At 47.2% G+C, this 11826-nt stretch overlaps 1 protein-coding gene across 1 annotated transcript; it reads right to left on the bottom strand.

Annotated features, from left to right (window-relative positions):
* Nucleotides 1–263: 263 nt before the first annotated feature.
* CCDC47 (coiled-coil domain containing 47) lies at nt 264–10584 on the bottom strand. The gene is made up of 13 exons (XM_057421991.1): nt 10466–10584; nt 8631–8896; nt 8397–8504; nt 8058–8232; nt 7648–7769; nt 6970–7035; nt 6413–6514; nt 5479–5589; nt 4751–4836; nt 3462–3520; nt 2437–2546; nt 2095–2262; nt 264–1810 (listed from the first exon to the last, which is right to left on the bottom strand). The coding sequence occupies exons 2-13, from the start codon at nt 8889–8891 to the stop codon at nt 1730–1732; spliced, it is 1449 nt and encodes a 482-aa protein (XP_057277974.1). The 5' UTR covers nt 8892–8896; nt 10466–10584; the 3' UTR covers nt 264–1729.
* Between the last annotated feature and the right edge of the window lie 1242 nt (nt 10585–11826).

The following is an 11826-nucleotide window of genomic DNA, read 5'->3' as shown; positions in this document are numbered from 1 at the left end:
AGGGTTCACACAGCGTGGAGACGAGGCCTCAGTGCCATGGGGCAGTGGTGGCCTTGGCAGTGCTGGGAACGGTTGGACTTGATTGCTATTAAAGGTCTTTTCCAGCCCGGTGGATTCTGTGATCTGGCCTCAAGGGCTCTGTGCCCTTCCCCAGCACCCACCACCCGCACAGGGAGCAGCTCCCAGGTGGACAGAACCACCAGGCTTTGCGATCCTATGGGATGGAAGGAACACAGAGTCCAGCCGAGCAGAGCAGGCAGGGGGAGTGTTTCAGTTCTCTTTTTACTCTTCATTAGATTGTTCGTTTCAATGTTCATAGTACAAAATTAGCTGCCACAGCCCACAGACATATGGGACTTCAGGAAAGCTGTCCACTTAAAGAGCACAAACCAGCATTACCTTTCCAAGACCGTTGTGGAACAATGCTGTAGTCATCTTTAAAGCTAAATAGTGCTAAAATTTCACATCATCTACATTAGTTTTGGTTTTAAATAATTTTACCAACCATTATAAAATTAATGTATTTGCATGTATCAGGTTACAGACATTTGCATTTAATTCAGTGTGAAGTAGCCCATGCTGGACGAAATTTAAGCAGTTGCTGTTTCAACAGCAGCTCATTCTTATTGCCTCTGAACCAAGTTTGCACACAGTATTCAACAAGAAAATGCAAGATCCTGTTTTCCCCACAAAACTGTGTAAAGTCTGTTACAAGCAACAATAAAACACCTTCTAGACAGGAAGCATTTATAAAATGCAGGGCTCTCTCAGCAAAGTGCTTGCACTGGGGCATTCACTTCATGCTCCCCATTTAGCTTCAAAACCTGAAGTGATCATTGAAGCGGATTCACATACCCCCAAAACGTTTTTACTTGCTTGGGGAAATTGGCAGTTGCAGTTATTCACTGAATCTAGCTCTGGCAGAAGGGAACTAGGCAGCAGCTGCTGAAATCAGGCGGGTTTGAGGCAAACTTGTATAGTTGAAAATGCTCAAGGAAAGCTTGTTGAAGCTGCTAACTCACCACATGCTCCTGAAGAAACACCACGTTGACATTACACACTTCACATTGTACTTGTGGCCTTCAAAACCACAAGTAGGAAACTGTTCACATAGCCCATTCCCTCCTCTCTAACCCATCTGGTTTACACATCATGCCCACAGGTGACCTAATACTGTTTCAGTCCCTTGGTTGTAAAAAACATAGAAAACAAAAAGCACTTCTATTCTACTGGGCTGAAATCCCTGAAGAATCCATACTGTGTATGGAAGGCTCTAAGTTTTGTGCCTTTACAAGCTTGATGCAAATAAATGCACAGTTTCTTGTGCAGTTTTCCTCCCCTAAAGTTCCCCCCCTTCCCTCCCAAGAACTAAACCCAAAGTTTAAAACCAAAGCATGAGTATGTTACCAGCACATGTGGACAGGTAAAACCAGAGGACTTTACAGCCTTCTGGTTTTAAAGAACAAATGACAAAGAGCATTCAAGACTATTGCAATTTTTTTTCTTAGACAAGTAGCAAATGTACCACCTGGAGTAAAACTGCCGAGACAAAGATCTCTACATACACCTGCATGTTGCTGGAATACTTAAATAAGTAACACCAATGCCAAGGAACATTTCTCTTAATGGCTATTAGTGTTCAAAGTGTAGGATTATGGAGTTAAGTAGATCTTTGTACCCTGTAGATTCCAATTCTGCAGGTGGCACTGAGACATTGCTCCCCATGGAGTCACATTGCTTTCACTTTGATCTGCTTCATCTTCATCTGCTTCTTCTCAAGCTTCTTCTGCTCACGCCGCAAAGCTGCTTCCTGCAGGTGAGGACAAAGAGATGTGAATGAACAGCAGCAATCCAAGAGCAGGCTGATCACTTCAGGAGAGCTGACCAGCACATGCGTTCACATCTCTAACCACGTGAGCTGGCTCCTCACCAGGAGCCTTCACATGTTTCAGGAAAGCACCAGCACATACCCTGGAAGCTCTCTGCCTTCCCACAAAGATCCTACAGGATCAGAGGTGGGTGTTGCTGCTGTACCTACAGGCAGCCCAGGATACAAGCTACAGGCCGATGTAACAACCTGAAAATCCACCTCACCTCCAGCCTCCGCTGCTTTTCAGGATCCTCTTCGTTCATGATTCTCTCCTTCTCTGCCCGTTTCTTCTCCTCTCGACGGGACTGAGCAGCCTCCTGCCTTTGCACGTGAGTCAGCTTAAGGAAGTTCTCTTCCACACGAGCCCTGTTCTTGTCAGCTTTTTGTTTACCCTTTTGACAGAGAGAAGGAAATGCAGTTCATATGGATTTCCCCATGAGCAGTATGCAATCTCTCTGGTAGTCACATTAGAGATAGAAAGCTCCACATATTAAGATTTGGGATCCAATGGTAATAGTGGCAATTTCATACAATATTCAGAAGACAGGAAAATAGATACCACTTACCTCTCTGTTCAGACGGAACTTCTTCGCTTTGTCAATACAGTAGATAACCATGCTCATCAGGGGCAGCAAAGACTCCATGTCCTTTGGGGAAGTGTTGCCTGAACCAGGCACTGAAATAAAAGCGTTTCTTGTTAATTCAGAGAGATTGAAAGGATCTTTCTACTTGTTATAATGCCCTTTCCTTATTGCTCACACCATTCACAAAAGATGTGCTTCCACTACACTTTAGGAAGGGTAACAAGGCTCAGTGCTGGGTCCTGCACTTAGGTCACAACAACTCCATGTAATACTACAGGCTTGGGGCATAGTGACTGGGATAATGGTTGGACTCCATCATAAAGGTCTCTTCCAACCTAAATGATTCTCTGAAATAACTAAAAGAGTTTATTTTCAGAGATCAAACTTAGATTCCTCACACAGTGACAGGCACATTTTACCCCACACAATCCTCCTTAGTTTTATTAGCACAGAATACAAAATAAGGATTGAATTCAGGCTCTGACATGAGCTTTGCCTTTGAGAACAGACTCCCACGAGGCTGGTTTTATTTCAAACTAGGGGCAATCAAGTAGCTCTGTGCAAGTTCAAACTGCAAGGCCCATGGCTTAAGAGTAATGATGACCTGATGCAACCACCAGGGTATTAGGAACAATTTCTTCCCCAAAGGGTGCTGAGGCTGCCCAGGGCAGTGCTGGAGTCACCATCCCTGGTGATGAGGCCTTCAGTGCCACGGGTTAGTGGTGGCCTTGGCAGGACTGGGGAAAGGCTGGACTTGATGACCTTAAAGGTCTTTTCCAATGTGGTTGATTCTAAGATCAATAATAGCAAGATTCAGGTGCTGCTCACTCCCTAGTGTTATCACTGCCTTCTGTTTACTGGTTAATCAGTCAATGACCCGTTACATGCACTGAAGTCACAGGTCATATGTTGTCTTCCACAGATGCCAGAAGCGAGCATATGTCTTGCACAGATAAAGCACAGCACCCCCCAGGTACACATACCCACTTGTACACCAGTTCTCTTACCATTAAATGTAAACAGAAGTGTCTTCTTGGTTTCAGGCAGTTTTGTAAGCTGCCCCTCCCTGGTAAGAAAGGAAAAAGTGGCAGAAATGAGTGAAGAAAAATAGGGGCATACAAAATACCTGACACAGATAGGGAAAACCTTGTCAGGAACCAAGGGAAACTTGCAAACTACTTGTTGGAGCAAGTCACGAGGAGGCCACGAGGATGATCAGGGGCTGGAGCAGCTTCCATATGGAGCCAGGCTGAGAACACTGGGGCTGTTCACCCTGGAGAAGAGAAGCTGTGTGGAGACCTCAGAGCAGCTTCCAGTGTCTGAAGGGGGCTACAACGATGCTGAAGAGGGACTCTTCATCAGGGACTGGAGTGTTAGGACAAGGGGTGATGGGTTCAAACTGAAACAGGGGAAGTTCAGGTTAGATCTAAGGCAGAAGTTCTTCCCTGTGAGTGTGGCGAGGCGCTGGCTCAGGTTGCCAAAAGAAATGGTAAATGCTCCATCCCTGGCAGCATTCAAGGCCAGGCTGGACAGAGCCTTAGGCAACATAGTGTAGGGTGAGGATTCCCTGCCCATTGCATGGGGGTTGGAACGGGATGATCTTAAGGTCCTTTTTAATTGTTCTATGATTCTATAAAATAAACAGGATTAAAAGCCTGCTGTAACCCAAATTTAAGTTGCAAACTTAAAGTATTTTACTCAAAAGCACTGAGAAGGCATTAACAAACAGCACCATCCAACCCAATAGTCAGAGCCCTACAAAGGTCTGTGTATTTTTAATGACATGCAATTTTGCACATGCTGCCCTGTTATTTATATTTCTACAGACCTTCTATAAATACCAGTTAGGAAAAAAACCCATGTTGGGTTTTTTACACTGCAGACTTTGCTTACACCTAGTTCTCAATTCATTCAAATAGCATCTGAGGTAACATCTCGAGTTCTCCTCCTGCAGTGTTATTTCTTGGCCCTTAAACTATAACAGGCTGTGTATCTTCAGTGGGGTTACTCAGTCATTTTCCATGTGTACACTGGAGCTGCCAAGCGTTAGCTGGAATTTGTAGCCGCCTAAACTACAGCAGAACCAGCACACAAAAATCAGTATTAAGGCAATACAGCACCTTTATCTTCTAAACTAACGCAGCATTTGGAAGCATTGGGAGTGCTGTTTATTCACCTGTTTCACCTCTGCTCCCAATCTCTTTGTGTGCATTCCAGCAGGCTTCACAGTGCAAACAAGTCTGTCAGCCTCTATTTTGCTCAGTGCTACAGTAGCTATGGGAGGAGAGATACGTACTCTTGCATAAGTTTTGGACCGGAGAACTGGTCCGAGAATTGGACGGACTCGATCTTGTCAGCATAGTGTGTGAGGAAATGTATCATCTGGAAGAGAACGTGGGGTTAGTTCTTTCCAACACCAATCCCTCTGCAGCCTCCCTGATCCATGTGGGTTTGCCAAAGTGTCTACGCATCACTCAGAAAACTGCTGTGCTCAGCTTGCCACTATGACACTGAAATGTAAACTATCATTTCCTTATTTATAGCTTTTGCTACAATGGGCCCCAATGCATTGAATTAATGTCAGCAACTCAAATATTGGATATCTAACTCCTGTTTGGGATTTTCCAGTTCATTTGGTAACAGGTCAGCTTTGAGGACCTGCAGACACACCATCAACACCCTCCTTCGAACAGGCTGTTGGAGCTGACTTCCAGGCTTTGAAAGGCAGATTTAAGTCTGCAGTTCAGATTAGGCTAACAGTTGCTAAGTAAAAGGGATAAAGATGTGAGAAATACACCCCTCTTCCAGCCCTCAAGCTTCCTTAGGTCTGGATTTCTCTAGATCCCATGGGGATGATTTGGCTCTCCTGTTGTGATCTTTACAGGAGATTCTACAATTCTATAAAGATTAGAACTTTTTTGCACAGGCTGAAGGTTTGTACTAATTCAAGGGGCTGGAACTGGATGATCTTTAGGGTCCCTTCCAACCCAAACCATCCTATGACTCTAATTCACCCAGGCTTACCTTGGCGTCCATCATTCCCTCTGTGACCTCCCCCATCTCCGACAAGATGGCCAGTGAATCTGGAAGCCCGTATCTTGCACCAGACTTGGGTTTATCACTGCAGAACTCGCTCTATTTCAAAGAGAACAAGGGGGAAGAAATAAACACAAGCTTGTATGTATCTTATCAGACTGACCTGTTCCAGCACAGTGGGACAGTTTAGTGCACAAAGAATATGCTAACTGTCACTCAGTCCTGCTGGGGACATTTCAAACATGCAGCATCAATAGTCTTTAAGGCAGTATTTCTCTTCAATAGTCACTACTTTAAAGAAAAAGACAAAACAATTTAATACTCAAAGTTAAGACATTTTACTCATGACATTTTGCTTTTTGCTTACTTTGTTTGACAACAAAACAAGACCTACTGACATCCTACCAACCACACTTTACTGCTGCTCCTGAGTTACGAAGGAAGCAATTATTAGCAAACCACGGCTTGTTATCACTGGATTCTTTGCAAGCTTCAGGGCTTGGACATATGGAAAGTTTTAATTTCAGATCACAAAAAGCAGATGACTCGGACCCAAACTTTTCACATCACATATCACCAATTAAGTTTGCTTTTCAAGCTTTGAAAACCCATTCGTGCAAATTAAATGAGGTGAAGTACACTCGTGTGGATCCTGACAATATACTTCAGTCTCCTCCTAAATGAGCACTAGAAGGGAGGTGTAAGCTGCTTTCAACTGCCTCTTTTCCTGCAGTTCTGACAGCAGCTGATGAGCACAGATGTCTCGTGGCATTACTTTCACCCATTACATGAAAACCTCTCTTCCCCACACACTAAATCCAACAGTTTTCAGCTGTTTCCAAGAAAACAAATACGTTACAGCTTAGAGGTTCTTACATCCAATTATTTACCATGTGCATATTCCCAATATGAACATACATACCAGGTCCTGCATTTCCTTCTGAAGTCGCACCAGTGCTTTTCTTGTCCCAACAGCAAACACGTAGGTGTCCATATCTTCATCATTCATGGTTACTTTTATTTGCTGTGGGACAGAATGTGATTAGCCCTGAGCAGATTCATATTGTGCATTCTGTCTTCAGACTAATGCCCAAATGGAGACCTACATCTTCTGTGACTTGAGTGTTTGACACTTTGATTCATGACAGCAAAGACTAAGTGAGGCCATAGACAGCTCAAGTTGCTAATCTAAAGCTTCTCAGTATGTCTTACAATAAACTAGCTTTTAATTATACTGAGTGCTCTGTTTAGTGTTGTGGTATAATGCTACAGCGTAATGACAGTGACTAGAAGAGCAGAGATAAGGCTCATTTGATGAATGATTCTTTTGGATTATTTCAACAGTTACTGAACTGGGAGATTTGGAATTACCACAGAAAGATACCCAGCAGTTCACTTGTATGTCCCAAGAACAATCCAAAGCAGCAGCTCAGAGCCACAGGAATGCAGTGTGTTACAGGTAAAGGTTTGAGCACGTACCACTTGGTCAGAAGCTGGCCTCATCATGCGTGCAAGAACGTTCAGGAGGTCTTGTCTCTTGAGGAACTGAAAGCACAAGTTGTAAACACAGAAGAAGACAGCTGAGTATACCTTGAGTGCAGCACTTCATTGGCAGAGAGCAGTGGGGCTCACAGAAAGATAGGACAGTTACAAAGAGATGCTTTTCAGACAATAATTTAGCTTTGAAGGGCCGTCTGGAAGTCAGCTCTCCTGCTCAAAGGCAAGACAATTGATGTATTAGATAAGTTTCTCAGGGCCTTGCTCCCTCAAGTTAGGAGCTGAACCAGCATGTCAGGCTGTTCCATCCCAGATGCAGGACTTTGTGTTGTACCTCCTCAGAATTGCTGTTGGGTCATTCCTCCAACACACTCACGTCCCTCTAAATGGCAGCTTCCCTCTGTTTATGCTATAGTTCTGGTTTCTATATTCCTTCTGTAAGCATCCACTCTTACCTGCTTTAGTGGGCAGAATACAGGCCTGCACAGCTCTTTAGCCTGACCAGTCTCCCCTTCACATGTGCTCGTTCAGAACCCTGTATCTGAATGTGAGCCAAAGAGTCAAGCTGGGACTCCTCGTTGCTCACATTGGAATAGAAAAGCCTCTAGAGCCTGAAAACTGGTGACAGATTAACAGTACCACGAACTCTCTTAGCCCTACCTTTAACTGGATGAGCATTCCTTCACAGCACACCCTTCCAGAGCACCACAAGTTATAGATGTGTTCATTTTCCTGATTTAGTTTCCCAGTGCTTGTAGCTTCTTTATTAGTGCCATCATCCCCTGAAGAAAACAGTGTAAGAGAACTGTACTCTAAAAATCATATTTTTAAACAGCAAAGCTCCTCAGCAGGCTCAGAGCTCAGTTGTTGCTGGATTATCACCATGGTGTTCCAGAATATACTACACCACCAGAATTCATTTCAGCACTGGAAGTGTGGCAGAGAGCTGTCATTAGTGCCAGCACACATCTGCACAAAAAAGGATACTCTTCCCTAGAGCCTACATGCCCACCTAACCCCAGCTTTACTCACATAAACTAAAACCAGATCCCAGTCATTATGGAACTCACCAACAAGAGCAAAGTTACTTTCTAGCAGCTCCCTGTGAGTATTGAACCATGCATGAGCCAGGCGGTTGTTTTTGTTCTTCCCAATGATGTAATTCATGATGTATGCCAGAAGACCTGTTACCATCAGGATCTCCATGTAGTAACTCTCCCAGCTGTTTTGAAGGTGAGCAGGAACCTATAGTACATGAATGAAGATCACTTTTAAATAGTGAATAAGCAGATGCCTTGTACACACTCTCTCACGTGCCAATTTGTGCACCAGTGACATTACTGTCATACTGCCTTAGCAAAGTAAGTGATGAAACACCAAAGAGAAAGCGGACCAACATTTATACCTACGTTAACTATTGTTATTGGGTCTTTATTTTTGCTATGGGATGCATCTGGTTTCTCTTCATAGCCTTCAAACTCCTCATCATCATATGGTTCGCTCTCGGTATCACCTTCCTAATGGGCAAAATCACAACCAGCATGAAAATCCAAAGCCCAGTGAGTGAAACCCAAAAAGGTAAGGTGAGAAAGAAAGCTGTAGAGATACTTTCAGGAAACATGCAGGAGGAGATGAGGCATTACCTGTGCATCTGCATCATCAAAGTCTTCCTGATTCTCATCCTGACCTTCCAGCTCCACAGTGGCTTCTTCTTCATCATCTTCTGTAGTGATGATCCTCTGAGGAGACTCTGTGACTGCATCTTCATTAACATCTTCAAATTCAGCAAAGTCATTATCATCATATTCCATTATGTCATCTCCATCCTCAAACTCATTGTATTTTGCCACAGAAAAATTCCACGGGATGAACAGGAAAACAATAAAAATATAGAAATTCTTCATTTTCACTGGAAAATAAAAGTAAAAAGAAATCAAACACTGCAATAACTCCTTATTAATTCTACATCTCACCTCCACTAATGCCCAACTTCCCATCCATGACCAAGCATCCCAGCATGACTTCTATTTAGAGACTGAGACCTTTTGTTTTAAGCTGTACCAAAACATAGCAGGAAGAGGATGGACACTGCACTAGACCCCCAAGGACCAGTAGAAACTGGGGCTCCCCAGAGCAGATCTGCCAGAAACCTGCAGAGTTTCTCAGCTCATCTTGGTTTTGCCCACAGCTTTCTGTTTTTTCTGCTTGATCTTAAACCAGTCCTGGTCTCCTACTCAGACTGTGGGGACCATTACCAAGGTCCAAGCCAGAGCCCTAAAATCAAATAACCATGGAATGATTTGGGTTTCAAAAGACTTTAAAGCTCTCCCAGCTCCAACCCCTGCCACAGGCAGGGACACCTTCCACTGGAGCAGCTTGCTCCAAGCCCCTGTGTCCAACCTGGCCTTGAACACTGCCAGGGATGGGGCAGCCACAGCTTCTCTGGGCACCCTGTGCCAGCGCCTCAGCACCCTCACAGGGAAGAGCTTCTGCCTAAGAGCTCAGCTCAGTCTCCCCTCTGGCAGGTTAAAGCCATTCCCCTTGGCCTGTCCCTACATCCCTTGTCCCAAGCCCCTCTCCAGGTTTCCTGCAGCGCCTTCAGGCACTGGAGCTGCTCTCAGGTCTGCCCTTCAGGAGCCTTCTCTTCTCCAGGCTGCCCCAGCCCAGCTCTCTCAGCCTGGCTCCAGAGCAGAGGGGCTGTGGAGGATCGGCTGTGTCAGACCTGGCAGCAAGACTCATTTCACTCCCTCCCGCAACCAGATCCGAGTGGGAACATGACTGGTAATGAGTTCGCTCTCTTAAAAAAGAACCTTGAAATAGAAACGATTTGTTTCTAAGTCGGAGGAGCAGGAACCCCCGCTCCACATGACAACGACGCTTAAAATGAACGCCTCTGACAAAGGCTTCTAGCAAAAACCTGAGCAGAACATCAACCAAGCTGGAAAACACCACGATAAATCACCACAACAAACCACCATAACCAGGGGCTGGCACGTTGGCTGGGTCTGCCCCAATTTCACATGAATTTAAGCAGGAAAACCCCTATTCCCATACTTCAGAACTTGCACTCGGAGATTAAAGCCCCCAAAGCCATCAGCTCAGGTGTTTCACAAGAGGGATTCCGAGCCCATCTGCTCGCCCCCACCTTCGGAAGACCCCACAGCTCCATAGAGCCTTGTGCAAAAGAAGCTTCCTCGAGAGGCAGCACCGTGACACCCCGAACCCGCTCCGCGTCCCGGGCCCCACGCACCACACACAGCCCCCGGCCACCCTCCGCTGCGAAGCGGGACCCCCATCGCCACCGCCGTGCCGAGGTCTCCGGTTCCCTCCAGGGACACACGCCAAGGTAAGCGAGGCGGGAGCTCGCACCCCGGCGTCCCCAGGCCCCGCTCCCGCGCCTCCCGCCCCGGCAGGCACCGCACAACCGGTACCCTCATGGCCGGCGGCGAGCGGCGGAGGCTGCCGGGGCCCGCGTTACCTGAGTCACGCGGCGCCGCCGCCGCTCGGGCCCGTCCCTCGCCCTACGCTCAGCGCCCGCAAGCGGCGCAGCCTGCGCGCTTTGCGTAACGCGGAGCATGCGCGCTGCGCTCCCTGCGCGCACGGCTGTGTGCCGAGGGGTGAGTGAGGGGCGCGGGGCCGGGCCGGGCGGTGCGGCCGCTCCTTCCCCGCCGGACACCCCCCGCCCATCCAGCTGGTGGGAGCGGGCGGGACTGCGGCCTAGTGCGGGCTCGGCCTGGCCCGCACAAAGGGCCCGCCCCCGTGCTGGGGCCCCGCGGGCGGGAAGGGCTGTGAGGGCCCTCGGTGTGAGGAGGGAGCCCCGCGGGGAGGGCGGGTTGCGGCCCTCCGGCTCCCCGGCCCCTTCCCTGCTGTGTTCGGGGACGCGCGGTCTCGGTGCGGGGGGTCCCGTCTTGGAGCAGCCGGGGCACCCTGCTGATGGCCGCAGAGCCATGGGGTCTGGAGGAAGGGTTTGTGCCTTGGAGCGGCGCTCGGCAGAGCCGGTGGTGCCTCCTTGTCCCGTAGGAACTCGCTCCTGGGGCCAGCAGAGCAAACTTTGTCGTTTGGCAGCTATGTGACAGCGTGAAAGAATCGTTCTGTTTTCTGGGGTAGCGGCAGGACAAAAGTCGGTAACAGTGAGGAGGAGTGCTTAAAATCAAATACTGGACCTTAAAAGCTTACCTGATGTGCTGCCAGCACCTCTCATCTGGTGGTTGTACGTTTTGATCTCTTACCTGCCACATCTGCAGGTGTGGAAGCTGTGAGGTGCAAGTGGGAGAGGGAGGCACCAGCACAAGCTGCTGCCATTGAGCAGCAGCTTCCCCCAAAGCCTTCTGGTGAGCTCCGGTCTGGACTTGAGGTTCACTGAGCAAGTCGCAATCTGGTGAATGCTCTGCACAGGGAGCAGCAGCAGTGTTTCTTCTCAGGTTATTTTGAAGTTGTTTCTCTTGCTGGTGGATTCTGGCTGAATGTGAGAATCTGTTTAATAAGACTCATAACCTTTGGGCCATCTAATTATAATGCACTTGAAAGCTTTGGGTGTCATAATCTCTTTGGCTGCCTTGAAGGGATGAACTGACTTGACCATGCAAGTGAGATAAATTACTTGCAGTGGGAAGGGTACACCTTAGTCTGTCAGTTCAGCCTTCTCTTCATCCAACTTAAAACATACCTGTGGCTAAAGGTGCTCTTTTGAGGAGAGGAAGCTGACTTTGGCAGAAGCATGCCTTGTCTCAGAGCAGAGGCTTGCTTAGGGCTCGTTTTCTAGAGCTGTTGGGTTGCAGTAGTGTGGTGTTTATGAAGCCATGAAACACTTGAGGGCAGGACTGTAAGGACATGCAGAGT

This window comes from Pezoporus wallicus, unplaced genomic scaffold (genome assembly GCF_028554395.1).
Source record: "Pezoporus wallicus isolate ANWC-B61680 ecotype Strahan unplaced genomic scaffold, APGP_CSIRO_Pwel_v1 contig_8488, whole genome shotgun sequence".
In the NCBI taxonomy this organism is placed as follows: Eukaryota; Metazoa; Chordata; class Aves; order Psittaciformes; family Psittacidae; genus Pezoporus; species Pezoporus wallicus.
Note: the sequence above shows the minus strand (reverse complement) of the source record. Positions and strands in the feature narration are given on the sequence as shown.

Bases quoted from the DNA above. Each gene is read 5' to 3' on its own strand.
- CCDC47 (XM_057421991.1), bottom strand. From the start codon at position 8,891: ATGAAGAATTTCTATATTTTTATTGTTTTCCTGTTCATCCCGTGGAAT. The intron at 7,036-7,647 runs GTAGGGCTAAGA...TTGTGCTTTCAG, and splicing joins GAATGCTCATCCAGTTAAAG to TTCCTCAAGAGACAAGACCT. The intron at 2,547-3,461 runs GTAAGAGAACTG...CTTTTATTTCAG, and splicing joins ACTTCTGTTTACATTTAATG to TGCCTGGTTCAGGCAACACT.